Source organism: Pteronotus mesoamericanus, unplaced genomic scaffold (genome assembly GCF_021234165.1).
Source record: "Pteronotus mesoamericanus isolate MK-2021 breed Mesoamerican mustached bat unplaced genomic scaffold, CSHL_Meso_final contig_116, whole genome shotgun sequence".
Classification (NCBI taxonomy): Eukaryota; Metazoa; Chordata; class Mammalia; order Chiroptera; family Mormoopidae; genus Pteronotus; species Pteronotus mesoamericanus.
The window spans coordinates 9,432,740-9,457,624 of record NW_026555027.1 but is presented as its reverse complement, the minus strand read 5'-3'; the positions used below and the strand labels follow the sequence as shown (position 1 = coordinate 9,457,624).

Genomic DNA, 24,885 nt, shown 5'->3' with positions numbered 1-24,885 from the left:
GGTGGGAGGGACCGCGCCTGCGCAGTCGCCGGGCGGTGCTCTACTCAGCCTTCAACTGGAAGTTTGTTTTCCTCAGTCCGCGCCTCTTGCGGGGTTGCTGGGACTTCGGCCCCCGCTGCTCTCCCTCAGCCCAGACCCACACCCTGTCCCGTGTCCGGCCGCATGCTTCCAGTTCCAGCGTATTCAGGGCCGCGCCCGCAGTGTGTCTCTGGGACCGCGCAGAGGCCCGGCCACTGCGCTGAAGTAGCCTCAGTGTCCTTTGTCATCCATAAAAGCCATTTCCGAACAGGGAAGAGCCAACGTCCAGGCGTCTGAGGTTCCCAGGTGTTCGTGCTGTTTGCGTCGAGATCCGGATGCAGTCCACGTGGGTCTTTCCCTGTGTGTGTCGCCTGTAAACTGCAGGCCCTCCCCCCCCCCCCACCCCGCGACTCCACTCCACTCAGAAGGGGTGTGGGGCCGGGGGGAGCGCGTCCTTTCATCAGGAACCCACGAGGTCTGTTCTGCTGCTGCCCTTGATGCTCAGTGTGAGCCCTTGCACTAATTGTTGCAAAATGGGGACATTCTCATTCTTTCAACCACCAACTGGAACTTCAACGTTGAAAAGAAAAAAAAAAAAACACCCTATTATCCATGAGTCGGTTCACAAACGCACACATGGATAGATGATGCTTTATCCTTTTCCTTGATTTACCAACTTTCAAACTAGCACAGGTTTTTCTTAAATAATTTCAATGGCCAGGGTTGGAGGCCGAGAGTGAGCTGGACTGCAGACACAACCCAGGGCTGCTGCTCCCAGACCCTACCTGCCGAGCTTCAGCTTGCATTCCTGTCACCTGCAGGGGCGGCTGCTCAGCTGCACCTCACCGGAAACCCGTGAAGCTTACTGAGAAAGCTCCCGTGAGGAGGGACTGCCTCTTTGTCTGGCCCACGTCCCAGGTGGGGATGATGTGCAGGAACAAACACCCAGTGGCACCGGGGTCGGAGCTCTGCCAGCCTGAGCACACGCACCGTGGAACCCCGCAAGAGGCGCGGACTGAGGAAAACAAACTTCCAGTTGAAGTTGAACAGACGGGCTGCAGAGCCCAAGAGCAGACTGCCTGCCGGCAGCACAGGGCCTTCCTGCGGGACGGTGGTGGTGGTGGCGGCGGCAGGCACCGGTGCACCAGGCGTCACACACACTAACCCCCGGCCTGGCCCGGGGCCTCCCATCACCCTAGGGAGGTGAGCATATGTCCACTTCGAGGAGCACAGGAGAGCCAGGCTGTCCAGGGACTTGTGGGCTGCACTTCTGATAAGCAATAGGATAGGGCACGCGGACTCCATTCCCACACCCTCTTCGGAAAGCACTGTTGTTGCTACCAAGCCGGAGGACCAGGCACCTGGCCGTGACACAGCGAGTCCAAGCCACTCTCAGTAACGGCCCCCCTCCCCCGCCCCACGCCAAGGGCCACTGCACAGCAGGTCTCAGTGAGCCCCCAGCAAGCCCATCTGGTCCTCTCCAAGGCCAGAGTCAAGCAGATGCTCCCTGCTCCGACCCTATGTAGAGATTATGGAGCAGGCGGCCTAGGCTAGGCATTATGACAGTTACACTCAGGACACATTATAAACATTGTAATTCAGAGTTTAGACTTAATCCATATTTACATTTTAGGAAACTTTTTTTCATCCCTAAATTTATCATCAAAACTTTATTATTAAAAAATATAAATAACTTTCATACAAAGTTCATGAGTCTATAAATATGAACCCATGGGCCTCTCTAACAGGCATTCTCAGTAGCAAACACTCAGGTTTTTGTTCACACTGTGGGGCCCAGGGCCCTTTGTGTGCCGAGCCCGTGCTGACCAGGGGCCGGGCAGCTCACTCGCAGATGCTTGGTCCTTACAGAACAGCAGGTCCTCGGTGATGGTTCCCCAGCTCCCCAGACTGCCCTCCACTCACTTCCTGGGCCCAGGTGGCCGCGGTCTCTCTCTTCCAGGGTCTTAACTGAAATGAGCCAGGCTGCAACGCAGCCGGCTCTACACCAATAGACTGTGCCCGTCGTCCCCGTCCCCATGTCCTCCACCGAGCAGGTGCAGGCTGTCATCATCGTCGGACGCATCTGCTTCCTCCTCACTCCCCAGCGGCTCCGAGGGGCGTTTCATGCCCCGCTGCTTGGAGACTGCCAGAGCATACTGGATGTTGTAGCGGTTCCAGTCGCAGCTGTGAGAGTGCAGGGTCACGTTAATGAAAGCAGCGGTGACTTCTATTCCACCGCCAACCCTGGCTCACCTGGCACCCCACCACCCCACCACCCTCTCTGTGACGCTGAGAAAAAGCAGCCATGGGTTGTGCGAAACCTCACCTGCCCCATGTTTCCTCCTCTCACCCCTGCCCTGGCAACCCGCCGTCTACCCCCTTCAGCCCTGGAGCAGCAGCCTTCAAGGACCCAGCTGCAAGACCCAGGCCTTCTGGTCTGTCCTCACTGCTCCTACCCTTCCTTGGGCCCAACCCACACAACTTCGTCAGTGCCAGTGGATATCTGAGGAAGTACTGGCCTAGGGTCCAGACAGGGACACTAAGTCCCCACATTAAGAGAATAAAGTTCAGCCCTGACTGGTGTGGCTCAGTGGACTGAGTGCCGGCCTGTGAACTGGAAGGTTGCTGGTTTGATTCCCAGTCAGGGCACATGCCTGGGTTGCAGACCAGGTCCCCAGTAGGGGGCGCACAAGAGGCAACCACACATTGATGTTTCTCTCGCTCTCTTCCTCCAAAAAAAAAATAAAATAAATAAAATAAAATCTTAAAAAAAAAAGAGAGAGTAACAATCATTTCAATGCAGGAAGCCACCAGTGACAACAACTGAAAGGGAGAAAGGATGGCAGAGGAAAAAAAAGCAGCTCTGTGAACTCTGAAAAAGACTCGCAATCTGGAAGCACAGATGGAGTACCCCCCAAATCAATATACAACAGCCGGCTGTACCCCCACACCAGCAACAATTAGATATTGAGGTCCATGGAACGATGCCTTTACATGCACCCTGAACAGCAAGGAGTCGGGCTAACAGGAGGCACCCGGCCTCTTGGACAGAGCTCTGTGGAGTCGCAGCACCGTCCGCAAGAGGAAGGCTCGCCCTGGCGGTGGCAGAGCCCACACAGCCCCTTGGTGTTCCTGGGAGCAGCCAGGATACTTGGGAAGAGAAGCCTCAGGGAGGAAGGGCTTGTTCCAGGCTCAGAGAGACTGAGGAGCCACGGGACGGGAGAGCTTTGGGTCTCCTGGGTCCAGACACAGGGCAGACATAAGCAGGGGCAAAGACAGACAGACACTCAGGAACGGAGCTGGGATGCCTGGCCATTGGTGCTGACAACAGCACCTCAGAACCCACCTCTCTTCGCTCACCCAGTCAATGGCAGAAAGGGAAAACGGCTCTCCCTGACCCAGGGAGGACCCCCTGCGAGGCCTTCGTGGCTCCACTCAGCCTCGGGGCGGGGGCTGGACAGTGCCCAAACCATGTGAGGACAGAAGCACGGAGGCTTCTGGCCCCACCACAGCATCCCCTCCTCCACTTGTCTCGCCACAGCAGGGGCTCGTCGTTTGACGGAGTGATTTCCTCGTTTTCAGCTCCCAGCCCCATCTGAAGCTGGCCAGCCTTGAGTACCAGGCCTGCCAGATTTAGTTTACCAGCAGTGAGGGAGCAAGCACCTCCAGCACTGGTACCTTTTGTCCCCAAATGAGAGGACACAGGGAGCAGACCCTGGCATGGGCCAGCTGGTGATGGGACAACCCCGACCCGGCCCACCAACAATGCTGGCAAAACGTACAGTTTGGAGATGTTGTCCAAGTGCCGCTGGATGCTCTTCTGAAGGAACTGAACTGTCGGCAGCAGCTTCCCTGCTCTGGAAAGGAGACTCCCCTTAGTGCTCAGCAGTTGAGGACTGCTTCGCGTGCTGTGCGTGCGCATAAAGACCTCCCTTCACACTGTGTATACATGTAAAGGCCTCACGCTACACCACATGTGCACATAAAGGCCTTACTTCATGCTGTATATCCACATACAGGCCTCAATTCACGCCATGTTTGCATGGAAAGCTTCCCTTTATATCTGCAAAGATTAGCCGACCAAGCGATAGGAGTCACAGATGGACGAGCAGATAAACACATCGTACCTGGACTTCAGCTTCTGTCCATGGACCATGAGCAATTTCTGAGTCCATATAAGGTAGAATTCTAGATGGTGGGACACTTCAAAGGATGAAGCCAAAAATTCAAGCACTTTCTCCACGTATAACTCTGGGAGGGAGGAGCTGATAACTTCAACTGTAAAAAAAAAAAAAGAGAACATCGTCATGATCACTCTGCAAAGAACTCCAGTCAGGAGAAAAGCCGGTCACAGCTCACTCCCTTCCTGCATCTGCACAGAACCCAGGAGCCCCAACCAGCAGGTGCGGGCACAGGGCCCCGGCAGCCGCCCCCTCCCCGCCCCAGCCAGGCCCGGAGCTCACTCTCGTCCCAGGGCACCGACTCCAGGGCCTCCTGCACCAGCTTCCTCTCGTTGAGCCGCACAGCCATCAAGATGGCCCTAGTGAAGTCCCGCTGGCGCAGTGCCGCCCTGATCCGCCCAGGGGTGACGCTGGTGTCCAGCTCAAATGGGTCGAAGAGCATCTGGGTGTCCAGGGAGTAGATGAGCAGCCCCTCGGTGGTGGTGGCCGCCCAGCAGCGCCCTGTGAATGAAGCAGTCACATGGCTCCTAAACAGTCTCGTTTTCCCTCATTTATTTTAAGTAACAGGGATTGACCACATTCCCCGTGGTCCCCAACACAGCAGCACAGAAAGGAATGCGGGGATGTCCTCTCGCTCCTGACCCAGCCGCCAGGTCCTCTGGAAGGAGCACCCGGGTCCCTGGGGTAAGCCGTCCTCCCGAGCACAGCGTGCACATGGGAGCAGACATGCAGGGTCCTCCTGCCTTGTGTACTGGTACCAGCAGGCCTGGCACTTTCCTGTCAAAGGCACACACTTCCAACTCTGCAGGCCCTGCGGTGTCTGCCGCAACCTCTCGGCTCCACCACTGTGCCTGGACAGAACGCGCAAGGGAACCGGAGTGGCTGCTCTGTCAGTTTTTACTTACAAAACCAGGTGGTCACCAGACCTGTCCCTCAGCCATGGACTGCACCCCTGCTTCACACAGCGGTGGTACGATGCCACATGCCCTCTGCACCTTACCACTCTTGTCACTCACTCCACGCTGCAAAGTGTCAGCTATCAACTGGTAAAGACGAGCCCACTGCAGCCCTGTGGTGCTCTGGTCTGCGGGCCCCAGGCCCTGGAGGCTCTGACCCTCCGCCATGGCCATCAGAGACGATCTGCTGGACACTCTCGATTGCGGGGCCAGGTGGCAAGCAAGGTGCCTGATGGCAGGCAAGGAGGCGCACCCCCAGTATGTCCCAATGGCACACGTGAAGAGGGCTCAGAGCCGGCACCATTTCCAAGCCCACACTGTCTGAGGTCCCGTCTTTCATAGCCATCCCCCAGAGAGGACAAAGATGACCATGTCTTATGCATGGGGGACAGTGCAACCCAGAGCTAGTCAGAAACTGAGACCAACGAGGACCCTGGAGCCAGTCCTGCACAGTGTGTGTCCCCATGCCCGATCCCCACCCCTCCCGATACCAACAGCCCCCCGCTCCGGCTCACCAGTGGGAGAGAAGCGGAGTGAAGTCACCCTGATTTCAGGTTTGAAGTGACGAGAGCTCATGTCACCTGGAAATCAAAGGAAACGCTCAGTGACAGGGCAGCACGTCCCCTGCCATTCACCAGACAAGACAGGGCCCCCAGAGTCACTTCGCTGGCTGGGGGCGGCTATGGGCCCATCAAGAGCAGCAGCCCAGCCCCTGGCCCTCCAGCCCTGTTGGCAGACGCTTCAGGGGAGCCCCGTGCCAGCATCTCAGATGCCGTCCGTGAGCGCCTCTGACCTGCATGAATGAGCCGTCAGAGCCGACACTCTCATGGGCACGCAGCATGGCTGGCAGACGGCTCCCGTGTTCCGGGAGGCGGCCTCTGCCCAGCCAGGGCTGCGAGGCCGGTGGTTCCCGCCTCCCCACCTCTGCCCGCCCATGCAGCCAGGCCCCCAGGGCAGCGCAAAAGCTGCACGACTGCACAAGGCAGCGCTGGGGCGGAGGCCATCCTCCCCGAAACATGCCACGCAAATCCTTTCAGATACTTCATTTTCAAATTTGCTTTCTGGTGGATAATCCGTCCCCATGGAATGAAACTCAACAACTCAGAACCAAGAGCAGGGGGGCCTGCTGTGGCCAAGTCCATGGAGGACACGAGGGACCCTCTGCTCACCTTTCCTTACACCTGGCAGCGGTATCGCAACTCCATTCTCCTCCCCGGCATCTTGATCAATGAGCGCCAGGTTGCCAAACTCTGTCATTTTCCTTCGGTTCAAAAATTCCTAGAGGAGCAAAACCTCAGATGTGTCACCGTCAGGGGTGGGAGATGGGAGAGGTGTCTCCCCATTTTCACCCATATATGTAAACACTGAGAGACCCCAGCCCTGCTGGAACGCACACAGGACACACAGACCCTGAGAAGAGACAACGACAAGCCAGTTCTGTGGCAGAACCTCCTCAGAGCCTGGTACTGCTGGGCAGGAGCTGGTGCTGCCTCCATGGGGGCCGGGTTCTCTCACTCAACCTTCAAAGGGCTCCCAGGAGCCTCTGTGGGAGTGGTGGGGCTGCTCCCCCAGGCCGCCGGGCCTGTCCTGGCTGCGTGTCCTCAGGGAATACCAAGGACACGGTCCCCAGAGGAAGGAGTGAGCTGCCCACCTCGTGCACTCAAGTCCCAGCCGCGCCCCGCCCCACCCCACGCTGGGTCCTGAGAAGCCCGCAGTGCTGCGCTTCAGAACGCCCACCACTCGCTCACCTCCATGGCATCCAGAGACAGGTTGCAAGAGATCTCAAACTTCTTCCTGAGAATCTGCTCCTTGACGTGGTAGATGCACACGAACTTGGACATCCCTCCCGCCAGGACACTCTGGCCATCCGCAGAGTAGCACAGAGTGGTGAAGGCCCTGCAGGACAGGGGACTCGGACTTAGTCACCACCCAGGGACCTCCGATGCGTGGTCCTCCCACCCGGTTCCCCAGGAGCCTCCACGGCTCATGGCCTAGACACTGGCAGGGCTCTACACCGAGAGTCCACAAGGCCAGTCTTGCTTCTCCTGCAGCAACACTGCCCCCAGGCAGGCGCGTGGACTTCAGCCTCCTGGGAGGCACGACCTCAGCACAAAAGGGCCTTGCTGAAGTCAAAATAAAAAGGGGGCTGCCCTTTGAACTGGGTGTCTTTAAACTTAACAACCTTTGTGCTTTAAAGGATACCATCAAGAAAGTGAAGACAACCTACAAAATGGGAGAAAATATTTGCAAACCACGTATCTGATGAGGGTCCTGTATCTTAAATACATGGACTCTCACAACTCAACGAAGGGAAACACCCCAAGTAAAAAGGGCAATTGCTCTGGAGACACATTTCTCCAAAGCTGACAATCAAATGGCCAACCTGCCCGTGAAAGGTGTTCAACGATCTGTTCTCAGAGAAATACAAATCCTAACGGCGAGGTCCTGCCTCACACCCACCAAGATGGCCGCAATTTAAAACGACAGACAGTAACGTGCTGGTGAGGATGTGGGGAAACTGGAACCCTCCTGCACTGCCAGGGGCAAGGGAAAGAGTGCCACGTCTCTGGAAAATCATCTGACAGTTCCTCAAAAAGTGAGTGCCACACTAAGTCACGGAGCAATGCTATGCCTAGGGACAGACAAGAGAACTGAACAAAGGTGTCCACACAAACCTGTCCTGGAATGAATGCTCAGGGCAACACTGCCCACATGGCCTAAGTGTGAGGACACTGAGGTCTACTGACCCCCATAAAATCCCAGCACAGGCTCAGTGTTCCCTCTGGGAGGGAAGAATGTGTTCCCCTCCCCCCAACAGCAGGTTCCTGGGCTCCAGGGAGCATGGGCGCCCCGCCCCAGCGCCACACCTCCATGAAAGACCCCCCCGGGGTCCCCGTCCCCGGCCCCAGGCACCCCACCCCTCGCCAAGGTACTCACTTGCTCTTGGCCGAGTGCTTGGCGGTGATCTTGTCCAGCTCCTTCCTGCCTGGCTTGAGGTCGTGCCTGCCCTCGATGGAGCCTGTCTGCACAGCGTTCTCAGGGTCCCAGAAGGTGATCTGTGAGTTCAACGTGGCCACCGCCAGCTCTGCACCATCGGGGCGGAAGGTCACAGCCAGGGCTGAAAAGAAGGGCACAGAATCAGGGCCCAGGGAAGGCCCTCGGCTCCAGCCAACCAGCCACACCCTTGCTGTCCTCATCTCCAGCTGCCCGAGGGGTGGGTCCGAGCGGCGGGGTGAGGGGCCCACACACGCTCTCCCGGAAATGCTCCCCTGCAGGAGGAAGTCCACACCCGCTACATGTGCAGACAGGACCCCAACTGCCTGAGGATGGGGGGTCCGGGCTTGGCCACAAAATGGGTCATGAGGTGGGCGGGCACAGGGTGCAAGGCAAGGCCGGGCACAGGTAAGCAAGGGTGGTTCTGACGAAATTGCAGGACAGACTGGAAACAGACTAGCTGGAGGTGGAGGTCAGTGTGGAGGCCCCCCAAAGGCACAGGACACCGTCTGCTAAGAGACTGAACCAGAGCCAGGTGGGCAGCAGGGGGCAGAGAACCCCGCAGAGACCCGGAGTCCCATGGCCGCCAATGGGTTCTGGGCAGGGCTGGACAGCAACCAGTCCAGTCTTTGCGGTGACCCATCAACTCTGCTGCCGTAGAGGAGAGCACTAAGAGATGAGACGTCCACGCTCCATTGGTTGTGCACAGGGACAGCGTCACACACACACACAGGGGGCAGTGGGACTCTGGGCGGCAGGACCCGGTCAGCCTGCCCGTGGGGCCTCTCGCACCTGCTGCGTCCCACCAGCCAGTGCAGAGAGAGCCAGGAAGCCACAGCCGGGCCCCAGCTCACTGTCGTAGGGGGAGGCCCGACCCAGAGTGACACAGCTGGGTTGCAACCCCGACAGCGGGGTTGCCCTGGATTTCCGTCTAAACACACAGCCAAGATGGGCAGGACCAGCACTGGGACCGGCCTCCCTCTCCTGGGCCACGACTTCCGCCCGTGGAGCCCAAAGGCAGCTCACCGTCGGAGGTCAGCGTCAGCGTCTCTGTGGTCTTCCAGCTGTCCACCATGTCCCACAGACGCACTGTCCTGTCCCAGGAGGAGCTGGCCAGGACCGACTTCATCGGGTTAAAACACAAACCGCTAATGGGCCCCTCATGGCCAGATAAGACCTACAGCAGTGCACAGAGGGGGTCTGAGAGAAGGGGGCCTCGGCAGGCGGCCCCGTGTCGGACCCAGGAGCACGTGGGGGCTGTGGCTGCTGAAACACACTGCTCTCAGCGGGATGAGACAGGAAGCAGGGAGGCCAGGCCAGAAAACCGGAGTCAGCTGTGACTTCTGTCCCACCCCCTCCCTCAGGAGGTGCCTCCCTGCATCTGGCTTGCCCCCCATTCCCCGACCCTTCTGGAGTGCAGCCTCCAGGACCAGCAGGCCTTACCTCAAGCAGCCTGCCCGTCTGCATGGACCAGATAAAGATCTCAAAGGAGTCCTGGGCCCCAGCTGAAACGATCTCCCCGCTTGAGTCCACCGCCACGCAGGAGAACTGGGTGGGCCTCGGGGACGTGAAGGTGCGGAAGTTCCGGTACCTGCCAGAAGGGGGAAGACCCAGTCGGCATGGCTCGCCAAGGTCCCTCAAGCCTCTTTGCTCCTGGGGCCTAAACGCTGCAGCTTCGCCCCGAGCCTCTGCCCACACCCACCCTTCCCGACAAGCCCGGAACCCTCAGCCCCAGTCTCACAGCCCCGTGCAGAGGACAACCTGCTCTGAGCCACAGCCTGAGCAGAAAGGTCACCTGTGAAGGTCAAAGGCGCGCACAGTCCCGTCCATGGAAGAGGTCACAATGACGTAGCCAGTGGTGGTGAAGGTCACACCGGTGACCCCACTCGAGTGCTCCGTGAAAGTGATGAAGCAGAAGCCACTGAGGGTGTTCCACACCTTGACCTGCGGTGGGGAGTGGGGAACAGGAGGGCCCCGGCTTAGGCTTCCTCTCTCTCACATGCACATGAATCCCGTGTGGGCACCAAGGCCTGGGGAGACCACCCGTGTGCCCCTTTCCTCCTCCCGTTGCCCCATGTGGGGACTGTGTGTGGGGGTCCTGCGTCACCTGGGAGGGGCGGCAAGCACTCGCCCGCATCAGATGCTGCTGCCAGCACCCCAGCGCCCGCGGCCAGGCAGCTGCACATGGTGGCACGGGCCCAAAGCAGGGAGACACCTGAACCCTCTCCGCTCAGATCCAGTCAGTCTGTAGGTGCGTTTTCACGGGCCCAGATGAGGCAAGGCTGAGCCCGTGAGCTCCAGGCTGAACCCCGGAGTTGAGGCCCGGCCCCGGTGCCCCGGCCCACAGGACAGGGGCAGGATGCCATAGCCCCTCCCAGGCCACGCTCCCGCACCGCTGACCAGCCAGTCCCAGGGCAGCACAGCCCACCTTGCCGTCGTCGCCGCCGGTCACGATGTACTGCCCATCAGGAGAGTACGCCAGGGATACCATGCTGTTGAAGTGGCCCTGCTGCTTGAGCACGTAGGACTCACTCTGCCACTCCCACACGAGCAGCTGGCCCAGGCCTGAGGGGCACACGAGGGGGTGGGTCTGGGGACGGCTTGTGACTCCTCACCCCGCAGACGAAGGCACCAACTGCCCTTAAGATTCGGCATGGGCTGCGCGGCCCGGACTCATGCTGCCCGCCCCACCCTGAGGCAAGCACCACCATCGGCCTTCTCCTGCGTGCGGGGACCCAGCACAGACACGCCAACCTCCCGGGTCACCAGCGTGCAGAGCGGCCCCTCAATGCAGGCACTTGCTGCGGCGACCCGGAGGAGCCTTTGTTCTGGAAGTTTCACCGACTGCCCCATCACACGAGCCACCGCTGACCTGCTGTGCGCACAACAGGCCCCTGGAGGGTCCCAGAGCTGAAGTGGGACCACAGGCAGGTGTTCCAGAGCTGAAGCCCCTTCTTGTTCTCACACAATCTGGCAGGAGGACAAACCTGAGCAGCCCAAGGCGATCCAGTCTCCGGAGCTATTGATGGCGACAGACTCGACCCTCTGATCTGAGATGCTGAGCAAAAAGCAGGACTCAGTGAGCACAAGAGCCTCTGGTCCCCACCCTCAGGAAGGCCAGGTGAACGAGGACAGGACTTCCCTGTGGCCGACGCACTTTGTCCCCATCCACTTACTAGAGTAAACAAGTCAATTTACTTAAAGCTTTGGAAACCCAGACCGCTGCCCTGCCTTCAAAGCCTTAATGCTGCGTGATTTTGTGAAACCAGTATTTTAATTTTTTCTATGTAACAACGACGCCAAACAGGAAGGGAAAAAACAAAAATGAAAACTAAAAATGACGTGACTCACACATGGGACCAAAGCCCACAGGATGGGACTGCAATATTTGAGATGGGGGTGGGGCAGCAACACCCGAGTCCCCTCCAACCCCCAGCGCACCTGGCCAGGTCAAAGGTGAGGGCAGGTGTCCGGGGAGCCGTTGTGCAGCCACTCAGGCCTCCTGGCCACTCTGGGCCTGAGGTCAGGGCAGGCACAGCATGGCCTCCACCTGGTCCCCTGCCGTCGGCCCCTCGGACTACCACAAACCACACCCACCAGAGAGAGCAGAGGCACCCACCTCAGGGAGTGGATAAGGTTGAACTCCGGGAGCTCGTGGAGGTGGAAGATCCCAGAAGCAAAACCAGTGACCAGGAGGTGGATCTTCTTGTGATATGCTGCAGCTGTCAGGTTATTAAAATCTCCTTCTTTATTGAAAAAATACCTAAATAGACAGGGGACGGCAGAGTTGTGGAAGGAGGACCAGAGAGCCAGGCGGTCTCACAGTCCCACCCGGCACCCGGAGGTCAGAGCCCTCCCTGCATGCTGGGCACGCAGGCGGCCAGCCCCGACTATACTGCCTCGACCCCCTATTTCCTCGCGCCCGCGGCTCCCCACCCCTAAGCCTCCCTGACCCCACGCTCGGGACCCAAGGCGCCTCTCAGCTGCTGCCCTGGAGCCACACTTCCCCAGCTGGGCCTGGCGAGAAGCATCCTGCTCTCTGTGCTCCGGGTCCCTGCCCCAATGATGGCCCATCCGGGTCCCTTCCGAGGGAAGGGTCCACAGGAGCATGTCACATGCCAGCCTGCGAGGGTCGAGGCCCTCCACCCTCTGCGGACGGAAACCTACTTGGCCAGTCGAGAGTATTTCACTTTGCCCTTCTGCTCCTCCAAGGCGGGCGTGGCTTTCCCTCGGATGGTGGTCTCCTGCTCGCCCTCCTCCTCCCCCTCCCCCTCCTCCTCCTCCTCCTCATTCCTCCGCAGCAGGTCCGCCTTCCAGCCCGTGGGGGCCTTGAGCCTCAGGCCCTCAGGGGGGGTATCACACTGCCACACACACAGGGCTCCGTCCTGGCTGAGGGTGTAGAGCTGCAATTGGAAGCACACGGGTGGGTGCTTGTCACCCGGGTCCCAAGCCCACACCACCCACAGGCAGCCGTGACAAGAACCCTGTTTATGCGTTCCGGCAAAGCCTCCCCTATGCACTGAGACGACTCCCCATGGGTGGCCAACAACCACCGATGACCCGGGCTGACCCAGGAGGACCTCAGCAGAAAGGACACCCACATATACAGGGAAGGGCCCAGTACTCCATTCATGGCTTGACTGGGGACACTGTGAGGCTAGGGGTTCTGGGGGTAGGGACATACGTCTAGGCTGTTGGATTCAAAGAAGCAGGCCACGATGGCGTCCTTGTGTCCCCCCAGTGCGTAGTAGATGAGGTTGTCCCAGCGTTCGGCCCCAAACACCCAGGTGGACATGTCTTTGCTCCCGACTGCAAAGCACCTGGTCACAGGAAACAGAGCTCGTCCTTGGGGCCGCCGGCCGAGCACTGCCCCAAGCACAAGGGGACACCCCAGGGTGGTGGGTGGGGACAGGTCAGGGCGCTGGCTATCTCCCTCTGTGCGTCTACTGAAACCAGGAGCCTCGATGGACACGTTTCACTGTCCTTCCTCAAAAAGTAGTCCCTCGGAGGGGCACCCAGGGGAGCCCCAAGAACTGATGGCAGAGCTCATTTAGTGTTGCTTGGGGAACCTGCTCTTCAGCCTCCCTGACCAGCCCCCAAGACCCCAATGGCAGCAAACTGCTTATGGCATAACAGACACACCCAGGCGGCTCATAAGAAAAGGCTCAGTTCTGGGCGCCCAGCCCTGGCCCCGTCCCCCAGAAACGCGAGACGGTTGTCTCCCACTGACACGCCGCCTGGGGCTATGCCCCCTCATCGTGGCCGGGATAAACGAGACCAGCCGGTCCGACGTGTAACACGGCAGCCACTGCCAGGCCCCCCTCTCCCTGCGTGCAGAGCGAGGGGCAACAGAGAAAAAGGCAGCAACAATCAGGTGCCATCTGGGGTGGTTGGGGTGGCAGCGGTGCAAGGACGGGCCCGTGCAGCCCGCGGCACCCACGCTGGGGCACGCCTGCCAACTCGCCCGGACAGTGGCTCCGGATGTTCGATGGCATGAACTCGGCCACAAGGCACTGGGTAACAGCTTTCCTCGCCAGAGTCTCCACCCTGCTCTCTGGTTTCAGTGACCAAGGCCAGGCAGTGTGGTCCTAACTCAACTAGGAGCCCAACCTGCCTCCAGCCCCACGCAAGGCTCAGGAAAGGGAGGTCATTTCAAAATGAAACTTGCAGACGTGACACTAGGCACCTGGTGTTCGCTCTCTAACAAAAGGCTGATAGCAGGCCCCCCTCCTCGCCCCTTCCAGGCCCTCCCACCCCTCCCCCGCCTCACCGGGAGTCATCTGTCCAGTCAATGTGCGTGGTCTCATCGTATGGCCCAAAGTAGGTTTTGTCCAGGACAAAGGCGTTGAACTCCCGCTTCCTCCCAGGGGCGTGGTACATCTGAGCAATGTTGCCTTTTGTGACAACAAATTTCCTGTGGCAGAAATGGTCCCTGTCAATATCTAACATTCGTGAGAGTCCTGAGGCCAGCTCAGGGCCTCTGCGGGGACAGTCGGCCTGCTATGCAGTCAGTCCCTTATGGGTGGCAAAGCTGGGGAACCTGCCTCTCTGCAGCCCCTGGAGAAGGATAGGCGGGCAGAGTCGGGGAAGACACAGACACAGCAGGGGCCCCGCCCACACCCCTGGCCAAGCACAGCTCCCTCAGGCGCTCCCTCCAGGCCGCCTGTTTCCAAGGCCAGGACAAGCCCAGACAGCCCTGCATGCAACCAAAAGGAAGACGCCAGCCCTGCGTGACTGGTACCAAGGAGTGGCCACCACCTCAGATGTTACTCTAAGAGGTTTCTGTGTGTGGACGGGGGGTGGGGTCTCACAGCTGAACCTGAAGCCCCCCCACCATGACACATCCGGGTCAGCCCACGTGGGAGCAACCTGGGAACAAACCCTCTCTCTCTGAGCCTGAACCTGTCCCTACACATCCTCCTCCTCCTCACTAGGGCTTCAAAGCTGGTGGCTCCTGCACAGCCTGGCTGCCTGGAGGCTGTGAGACCCCCAAGGGCCACGCCTGCTCTGGAGATGGTGTGTACGCCTGCCCTGGAGCAGGGGGAGGAGGGGGCTGCGCCCAGACAGCCCTGCCAGAGCCGCCAGGACCTGACGGGAGCCCCCAGTTCAGGAACCGTCTGGGCCGCCAACACGAGGCGCCAGCACAGGCCCCGCGGTAACATCCTGCGTGGGAAGAGCCCTCCAGGTCAGCAGCGGCCTGCTCCCGCCCCCAACAACGCCCGGTCCCGAGCCAGGAGCAGACCCTTACCTGCCATCGGGGGAGAAGGAGACGCTGTGCACCGAGCCCTTGAAGTGGAAGTGGTGGAGCACGGACCTGCAGAGCAGGCTGACCAGCAGCGCGTTCCCCCCTGGGGAGAGAGTGGCCATTGCGTGCACTGCACACACAGCTGGCATGCAGTGAGCTCTGTGTTTCCACTATCGGCACCAGGACGCTGGAAAGCACGCTCCGGGCACACGGCCTGGGACGGTGCCCAGGCACACCCGCACTGTGCACACACGCCCTCGCCCTGGGGCCCAGGTGTGAAAGCAGCTGGGGAGAGGCCCGTGCGGGCCTGCGCCCCCAGCAGGACCCGGAGTCGGCTTTGCGTCACCGTGATGTCCACACCCGCACCCCAACCGGTGCCATCAGTCACCACCCTGCACCACCACCACCTCTTATCTCTTGTGGTCACTGGTGGTTACCTTCATCAACGATGATGGCGAGTCGGCCGTCTGGGGAGAGGCCCACACACTTGACATTGTACCGAGTGGCCAGGGGCAGAGTGCTGGACTTGTTGCTGAGACAAAACATAGAGCCGTGCCGTTGGACTCATGTCATTAGACATGGAGGCTGGGACCGCAGGCCACCTGCCCCATAATACGCCCCTCCTGTCCCCTGGGCCAGAGCTCATTGCTAATCCTTGCTCCCTGCTGAAGGAAAAGTAGGGCAAATCCCTGAAGAAAATTTGGCACAGCATATTAAAAACCTTAACAATGGGTTTTGGACATGTCAATTTTGCTTCTAGGACTGCAGGCCAAGATTTCACATATGTATAAAGTCAGAACACGGGAAATGAGCTAACTGTCCAACGGGAGGGATCACCCACAGGGGCAGCACATCCTGTAAAATGGTTTTTACAGAAAATGTGGAAAAATGGAAAAATAAGTAATGTTAACCACTGGGTTAGGTGCTGATTTTGTTCTTCATCTTATTTTTCAACTTTTCTTCAGTGAACATGTGATAATTACCCTAGAGAGCCCCTGTCAGGTGTCACTGAAACACCACAATGACAGTAACAACCATGCCAGCAGCCAGCCCGGGCACACCTCGCGCAGGTACTGCTCCTGGGCACTACAGCAAAGGACCCTCAGAGAATGCTCACGCTGGTGTCCCATTTTACAGACAGGGAAACTGAGGCCCACAGAGCAAGGCAGAAACCCGGGTAGCCTCTGCCCAAGGAGGATCTCACTCAGGCCACACAAGTCTGGGGAGCGGGGACAGCCCACACAGGGGTCCTTCCCTCCAGAAAGCACACAGCCGTGCTCCAGTTCAGGACAAAGAGCACACACCCGAGCAAGCAGAAATGGTGTGCACAGAGCGCTGTGCAGACTGGGCAGGAGTCCGTGCCCACTTCCCACACAGTTTAGCTGGGTGACACACAATTGTGACTTGAAGGTAACAATGACCTAGATACACAGGGTTTAGCTGCAGAACTAGAACGGAGAAACTGGGATTCCTATGGCCAGTTCCACTACTGGCCCAGCGATTCCATGTAACCCTTGGCCCCCATCTCAGGCTGCCTTGTTAATTAACAGGTGTGCTATTAAGAGGAATTGAGAAAAACTCCATTGACTTTTACAAGCAAACTATGATGGCTGCTACTGTTAATATCAACACAGCGTACTTACTTTTTAAGGTCAAATACAGTGACTCTATTCCCCACAGGACTAATCACTGAATTTCCATCACACGTAAAATTTAAGTTTCCACGCCGATAGACTGTCCCCAGCAAATTTGAAAACTGGAAAGAAAACAAAGCTCTTTTAATACAAAGAAAATACAAGAGTCTACCCCGGAAATGGGCTAAGTGATGCATCTGGTCAACGACATGGTGCAGAGCCTCTGCCGGGTCCATGGTCATTTCTTGGGGTCCCTCCAGTCACCCCCTGGGACACTTACTGGTCACCTATGAGGCCCAGCCCTGAGCAAGAGAGAGGAAGAAGTGAACCCAGTCAATCCCTGGGGCCCCCGAGCACCACCCAAGGTGGCTAATGGGTACTGTGAGCATTGGGAAAGCCTCCACAGACAGGAGATATTTGCCAGGTGGAGGAGAGAACAAGGTCCACATTTCAAGAAGAGCAAAGCAGCATCAATGAAATGGCACCCCCAACTGCACCTTGGGTTCAAGGCTTCCTGAACAGAGGAGCCTGCCAGCCAAACCCCAGCTGTGGGAGAGGCAGTGGCATTTCAGAGGGTGGTCAGGGAGGAACCCTCAGAGGGGTCGCCCAGGCTGGAACCTGAATGAGGAGCCAGCCAGGCCAGCATTGGGAGCTGTAGGCCAGTAGGACCCCAAGAACCTCAGGGAGACTGGGTGGCTGGGCGGAGGGAGAGCTTGGTCATCTGAGGTTTTAAACAGAGGTTTGCCATAATCTAATTCCCAATTTTTGAAAACCACTCTAATGACCACGGAGGCAAGAAGGGAAGCAGAGAAGCCATTTAGGCTTCTGTGCTATCCGACGTGGAAGCTGAGGGTGTCTCAACAAGAGAGGTGAGGCCAGGAATGGAGAGAGCAGAAGGATATGGGAGGAGCAAGGGCAGTGATGAAACCCCTCCAGGTATGGGTCACAAGGGAGTGTTAGATACGACAAGGGTCTCAAAGTCTGGGCAGTTCTTACTACATGCTAAAATGCAGCAAAAGCATGTTGCAAATGAACTTTACTGGAACCACAGCAGGGTAAGTTTAGCTAACTGCAAAGAACGTATCAGCTTGTAATTAACCAGTCAGTGCATATAGGCAACAGCTTTGGAAACCACTCCCCTGCCTCCTTTACTTGTCACAAGTAAAAACAAAAACTTTTTCTTCCAACAAGATCTGCGTTCCTTAGGTGCAGGTACTCCAAGCCACGAGCCCTCTGCGTTGGGTTACAGGAGCACTCTGGGTGGGGGAGGGGGAGGGGCGCGAGTTTGTTTGGAGCAGCGCAGGTCGGGGATGCAGCCGCCGGGTGCCTGCGCCGAGCTGGAACGGACCAGCGGGAACGACCGGACTTGGCGGAAGAACTGCCTTGGAGGAATGGGACCAGCAGGCCCACCGCTGAGCCAATGATCCCTGGTCACGGAACAAGACGAGGACCGAGTGACGTCGGGTGGGCGACAAGTCTCCGCGCCTCTACGCCTGCATCCTCCCCCGTCACCGCAGCCTCTGGTGACCAGGATGTCAGCTCCCGGCTGGCCAACCCGTCCCACGCCACCGCCTACGGTCCGGCCCACCTTCCCTCCCGATGCCGGACGCTGCTGCCGCTTGCACCCCTCGAGGACCAGACTACCTCAATTTACGCGAAAAGGACAGTGCTGCCGGACACCGAGCCCACCCTGGCACAGTTCGTTGGCCCCAAGAAGCAGGTCTCTAGCACCTACACCCTTGCCTCCGCGTCCCCACCCCGTTCTCCTCCCGGCCCCCGGCCGCCAAGAGAGCCCGTATGCCAACTCGCGTCCACGCTCACCCGGTACGCGAACTTCATCGCGACCGCCGCACGTGCGCCGCCACACAGCCTCGGTGCCCCGTTCGCTGACCTGCAGCAAGAACTTCCGGGCCGGCCGCGACCCCACGCCACAGCGCCCCCACCGGCCTGGAGGTGAGGCACCGCCACAAGCGGGGTCCCGGCCCCGAGCACGCCCACGCCCCACCCCAAGGCGGAGCCTGGGCTCCAGGTCCGCCCAAACCGTAATTTGAGATGCATGGCACGCCCAAGCCCTGGCGGAGACAGTCGGCGTTCCCTCCAGGCCCCGCCTATGCCCCGCCCCGAAGCAGACCCCGCGCCCCGGCCCCGCCTACTCCCCGCCTCAGGAGAGAGCCTGAGTCTCTCCCCGGCCTCTCACGCCCCGCCCGGAGGTGGAGCTTGAGCCCGCGGGCCGCGCCCCCATCCATCCCCGAGCCGGGCACTTCTGCAAGACCCTGCTCCACCCGCCACTCGGACCAGCCGTTCGCAAACTAAGGACGGTGAGAAGATCAAACCCTCGCGCTTATTTAATAGCTTTGGATTATGAAAGGAGGGCCAAAAGAAGAATAAGTTGGAAACCACATTTTTCCGAAGAAATTATATTAACGATGCTACCTACCAAACAAGGCAATTACCTTGTCAAACGTTGGGTTTGCAAATGTCACACACACACACACCCCCCACACCCCCATACCCCCCCCAACCACACCACCCCACCCCACCCCCGCCCCGAAACTCAAATGTCTTAGTGCTTGTGAGCTACAGGGTAATAAATTAAGAAAGAAAAAATCCCCGATGCTCCCCCTAAAGCGAATAATCTACGATTAGAGTCAGAAACAAGGATCGGGGAGAGAAAACAAGAAAATTCTTTAACTCAGCAAAAGAACGAAGTTCCAATCAGCAAAGTTTCTTCTTAAAACGTGTATTTTCAGAATTATAATGCTTACATTTTAAACAGTCTTAATACAATGGTTTTAGTCTAACAATATATTACAGAATAATGTGAAAAATGACTTTCATAGTAAACCATGAAAATGGAATTAATACCTGCAGTGTCAAAGTCACCAACTTGTCACCTTTTCCAGTCACTGAATCTCAGCAAATTCTACCAACAATGCTTTCTGGTCTTATAATAGCCTAGTATATAGGATGAATAAATTTAGAGAAGGGGGCATTTTCATGAAAAATCAAATTTTAAAATCATGTAGGATTCAAAGATCACAGTTAACAGTGAAACTTTTATATTACCCTAGTTTGTTCTTTTATAAAAAGTACTTAACATTTCATTTTATATACACACCTGGAGTGTTTAATTTTATAACAATCTTATTTTAAACATTAAAGAAAAATTTAATAGAAGCCTGTGTTTATTTTCTCTACTGGCTCTTTATGGGATATCTATCCTCATCAACTTAGTAATTTAGGAATCCAACCCATTACGGCCTGTGCTGACAATGAAACTGTAGGTAGAAGTCATTTTCAGATTAAATACAACAATTTTCACATTAGAATCAGAAGAGTTATAATTTTTCCAATCATAGGAGACCCCATGAAATTCACCAAAATTATAACTTCCTTTTCCTTTTGCTAATATTTACATTTCCACACATTTGCAAAGTAGCTGCATATTTTTTTTAGATGCACATTCTATATCTGGCTTCATAATTATTTGACAGCTGCTACATCTTTATGAGCAAAACCAGCTTGTCTCAAACCCATAAGGCTTATTTTATTTTAAACACAACAAAAAATCCAATTATACCCTTTTAGTTAAAAAGAAAATAGCGGTTTAGGTGACCTTCTTTTTGTAAGAAACAAAAAGAAATTTTAAAAAGGAGGCATTCATGGAACTTATATTGCAAAAGATCTTTTGTGTAGTTAGGGTAAAAAAAACAAACCCATGATAAATTTCATTAAATTTCCAGACAGTAAGAAACCACCATAAAAATTTTGGATTTCCCCTTCATTTTTTCCCTTTAAATCTATATAATTAGAGAATTTCATCCTGGGATTAGAGCTCAGACACAAAAATCAAACAGAAATAAGGTTACCTTTAAACCACACTGTCCCTTCCAGAAGGAAGAAAAGCTACATTACACATGGAGGCAGGGTTTGTCCCCATAGCTCTGAGGCTGACCACAGGGATTAGAGCTTTTCTGACAGAATCAAATCTCAAAGGTCTCTTCATTCACAGGGCTTAGTAGATATGTAGGGCAATCATCAATTTTTATAATAAACTTATTTTAGAAACCCTAAACCATCATTTGATGCTGAAGTTCTAATTTGCCCAACTAGTTGACCAAGGTTATTAGTTTTAAACTGCTCATCAGGAAAACAAGTTTCTGGAAATTTTTATGAAACACACAAATATTTATCTTCTTCACACACTTCTCCAATTTCTATAAATGAAAAAAACACGAGGGGGAAACCTTTGTTTGTTGAATGGGTTCATAGACAACCTACAGAAAAGTGATGGCAGCTGCTCTGTTATGTATGTACTGGTCTGACCTTGTTTACCCTCACGCCGCCAGCCTCTCTCAAGCAGGGGACAAGCCCTGGCCAGTAGCAGCTGCAGGAGGCTCCTTTTTCGGTAAGGCTTACACATTTGAGGTTATTCACATGAGGCCCCATCCTTACTTGCACAAATCTGGTCAAGTTCAATGCTAACCATACTTTCCCAGTGAATTAAGAGTTCTCTTTTTCATATGTACAAAAATACATTGCTTTGGAGAGCTGGAAAAGGTTTAATACATACAACACTTATTTACAAGCTGTGACTTTCACACCAATAAAAACAAACACATATTTATTCTGTCCTTGATTTTTGGTGCAACTTATACATAAACATTACATCAGTTAGTTCGTACTTTTAAAAATAATAAATCAACCATATGTACAATTACATTTACAACCGAAAGCAAATTAATCATGTTGGTATGGTATGACTGCAATTTAGTGGACCAGCAGAGAATACTCCAAGACTTCCATCCTTCCTACAACCAGACTAGAAATACACTGAGAGGACCCCTCTAATCAGCACTTAAATGGAAACTCTTAATTTCTAAGATTTAAGGTGCAAAAGAAAAATATTGATTATACAGTTACAATTACATGTAAAGACTCTAAGTTTAAAGGTGAGAGAAAACACAACATATTTACCCTCACATATATAATTAAAATAAATATATATTTAATTTCAAGTGCATATGATATTCAATCAACATTATGAGGGAAAAAGGGTGCCAGAAACACTTATTCCTGAACTGTTTCAGTACTGAGCTGCTTGTTCTTTAGGCCCTGCTCTAGTCTTCTTAAGGTACCTTCAAAACGGCTCCAGCTAATGGCTGCTCCAGGTCCACCCAGTTTGACATTCCAAGGCACAGAAGGGGTCTTCCCTCCCCACCCCGCCCCTTAGCCCCACCTACCTGCCCTAAAAGGGTGTTTTTCTAGAAAAGCACAACTAGATGAGCTGAGGTAAAGGACTATGTTACTCCTTAGGAGACTGACAAATCCACCAGGTCCAGAAAATTGGGCAGCCGTGTGACCGGAAAGGCACACACGTGTCACTGATAAGACCGCAAGGCCTGCTGAGTGTCTCCCTGGAGGACACACAACCCCCGTGAAGGACCGGCAGACTGAAGGCCGCCCGGTGGGAGACCCCTCTAAAGGGCGCGCGTGGGCAGGGAGCGAGGGGTAAGGAAGCGGGCTCTGGGCCAGCACTGGAAGACACCAGCACAGGGACAGGGGGATGAGAAAGTAATAAGTGACCTTACACCACTGACAACACAAACTTAACGTAGGACTCTGCTGGCCAACCGTGCACTGAGACCCCTGTGGCCATGCAGAGTCCCCAGGCCTGGTTAGAGCTAGAATGTTACAATGGAGAACAAGCGAGTCAGGATCCCGTCGAGTGCATTCACACAGGGTCTGGGCACGTCAGCCGAGGAGTGGTCATGTGACACTGACTTCAAGAACATGGTCATCTTTGCTGGGGATGACCAGGATCTGCGCGCCTGTGCTGGAGTTGAAGACCTGGCCAGGCGGCAGCGCCTGCAGCCGGGGCATGGGCAAGCCTTTGTGCTCGCTGCTGGCGGCCGAGTGCACGCTGCCCCTGCTCTTGATGCTGCTGCTGTCCAGCTGGTCATCCACATGCTTGTCCACTGACAGGCTGTCGTTTTCTATCCAGCTATCTGCAAAACACACAGGAGGTGAGATACAGGCCGCACAGCCACGGACCCTTGACCTACCACGGGGAGGAGCAGACCACCCAAGCCGACCTTCGGTGCAGCAGCAGGCTGCCTGAGGCAACCCCTCAGGGGACCCTAGCACATGGGTCCTCAGAGGTCTGAGCTCCAGAGCAGGTGCCTAAGGCGTGCAGCCCTGACCAGGTTTGGGTGTTCGACTCCACTGGCTCGGGGAGCATGCTGGGATCAGCAGGCCTGCTCCCTGCACCAGTGAGTCCTTACCAGCATCCAGTTGTGAGGAGTGTGCAGAGTGATGCGGGAGGTACTTAAACAGCCTGACGTCGGGAAGGGGCAGGTAGCCCGCAAACAGGGGCATCACCTCCATGTGGACTCTGTGCGTGGCCTGAGCGACCACAGGCATGGAGATGACTCCGGAACTTTTCCCGCACACTGCCCAATTGCTACTGTTGTCGACCACTGAAGCAAAGAGGGAAACACTATGTTACCCTGGAAAAGGCCAAGCATATCCATTTCAAAATAAAACCATCAAAAGTCTCACTCTCGGTATAAAATCCCACACTGGGGCACAGGTCTCCGTCTCTACGTCTTGTGACTGCACCTTCCAGTAAGACACAAATGGCAGAGTAACAAAGACACATGGCAATGCCTGGGGAAGTCACTCTTCTCATCAATAAACTATCAAGAATTCAATTCTGATTTAAGTGGCCTTGCAACCTGTGTGTGTGATTCTTCAAGAACATGGCTGCCTGGCTGCTGCAGGAGGAATGGAGGCGGGGCCAGGGGTGGCATCTTCTAAGGGGTGGCATCAGAGCAGAGGGTCTGAATCCCAACTGCCACTCAGAGTCTAAATACACAGCATTATTATTAACACAACTGTGTGTAATCCAGCGCAATTCAAACGACCCGACTGATTAGTCACTCCAAAGTACATAGGACAGCATCCTTGTCCTCAAGATGCAGAAGACCTTGTGAAGAGGTCACAGCAACTGGGTCATGGGGATGCAAGGCCAGAGCCCAGGAGCATGTGACTACAAGTTCCGCAAGCAATAAAGAAGGGGCTGCAGAGGTGGGTGTCCTGCAACTGGGGAAGCCTTTCAGGACACACAGAGGCGTGCAAAGGACACACAGCATCCGAGAGGGACACACTGGGGCAGCGGTTCCCACAGTGGCATCAGCAGGGTAGACTGAAGCTATTTTCACACTCCTGCCCAAAGTACTCATCTTTTTCTAACTTTGGGAAATGACTATAGACTCATAAGAAGCTGCAAACAACAGAGGGAAGCCCGTGCACCTATCGCCCGCCTGCCCAGCCTCGCGTCTCCAGGACGCAGGACACGGGTGCTGCCCAGCGCAGACACCGGACTGCTGAGCTCGCCACGCCTTCGCCCGCCACGGGGACTCAGCCTTGAGTTTTTGCAGACATTTTCTTGAAAATTAATGACATGAGCGTGCCACTGCAAAGAGGTGGCCAATGGCACAATCGGAAACTCTCATGAAAAATTAGAATTTTGGAAAATTTGCACTTGCTATTATAAACTTGACTGTGTCCCTATAATCAGACTATCCCGATGAATTCAATGTGAGCTTAAAACAACGTGAACTTGTGACAGTGCATAATGGAAGGTACCGACATTGAGAAGATCTGCGTAACTCAGGTGCCCACATGACTGATGCACAGATGGGCAAAAGCTTTTCGAAGTGTAAGACAGAAAGATTTAATGAAACCCAGTACAAAAGGGCTATTCTGTGAGCTCTGATTTTGCATAGGATCTAGCCTGTAAAAAACTGCCACTTGTCAAATTTTGGTGCAGCATCAAAGGAGAACATCTAGTTATATGAAGGCTGTTAAAATATTCCTCCCATTTCCAACTACGTGAGCATGGGAGGCTGGGGTTTCTTCGTGCACTTGACCGATACTTGTATATCACCGCAGACTGAACGCAGCAGGCGGGGAAACGCAAATCAGCTCCAGGAAGCCCGACCTTAAAGATTTGAAAGAATGCAAAACAATGTCATTCTTTCACTACCTTTTTTGGAAAAATTTGTCTTGGAAAACAGTTCTGTTATTTTTGAGTAAGTAAATAAATATTTGGCCCTTTTATCTTTCTCCCTCTTGATCATTTTTTAGAGAATTGAGGGTCTGGACACCCAAAGCTGAGACCCGCTACTGAAGGACCCAGGCCCCGGAGAAGGCGGGCTGCGAAGGAGCGTCTGAGCAACCAGCGATGGGGAGGCCTGCGGGCATGGGTCACTGCGGGGGTCACGGTGGGCGTGGGGGAATATGGAAATGGGATGGAGGGACACTGCGGGGAAGGGGCAGGAGCCATGATTAGA

General features: G+C 55.5%; 2 protein-coding genes across 3 annotated transcripts in view; both read right to left on the bottom strand.

Annotated features, from left to right (window-relative positions):
• Nucleotides 1-1,656: 1,656 nt before the first annotated feature.
• Nucleotides 1,657-18,415, bottom strand: PWP2 (PWP2 small subunit processome component). Its single transcript, XM_054578892.1, has 21 exons — nucleotides 18,350-18,415; nucleotides 16,538-16,650; nucleotides 15,332-15,426; nucleotides 14,898-14,997; nucleotides 13,920-14,063; nucleotides 12,834-12,969; nucleotides 12,317-12,552; nucleotides 11,769-11,912; nucleotides 11,137-11,207; nucleotides 10,578-10,714; nucleotides 9,945-10,093; nucleotides 9,593-9,740; nucleotides 9,176-9,326; nucleotides 8,093-8,273; nucleotides 6,904-7,051; nucleotides 6,325-6,433; nucleotides 5,671-5,736; nucleotides 4,482-4,700; nucleotides 4,146-4,296; nucleotides 3,801-3,875; nucleotides 1,657-2,202 (listed from the first exon to the last, which is right to left on the bottom strand). The coding sequence occupies exons 1-21, from the start codon at nucleotides 18,365-18,367 to the stop codon at nucleotides 2,019-2,021; spliced, it is 2,775 nt and encodes a 924-aa protein (XP_054434867.1). The 5' UTR covers nucleotides 18,368-18,415; the 3' UTR covers nucleotides 1,657-2,018.
• Nucleotides 18,416-21,788: 3,373 nt separating this feature from the next.
• Nucleotides 21,789-24,885, bottom strand: part of TRAPPC10 (trafficking protein particle complex subunit 10) — a 78,522-nt gene continuing 75,425 nt past the window's right edge. For both annotated transcript variants that reach the window (XM_054578871.1, XM_054578879.1), the window contains 2 exons: nucleotides 22,813-23,007; nucleotides 21,789-22,536 (listed from right to left, as the gene is read on the bottom strand). In XM_054578871.1, the coding sequence (XP_054434846.1) occupies nucleotides 22,298-22,536; nucleotides 22,813-23,007 (434 nt within the window). In that variant the 3' untranslated portion in view covers nucleotides 21,789-22,297. The remainder of the gene's footprint in view (nucleotides 22,537-22,812; nucleotides 23,008-24,885) is intronic.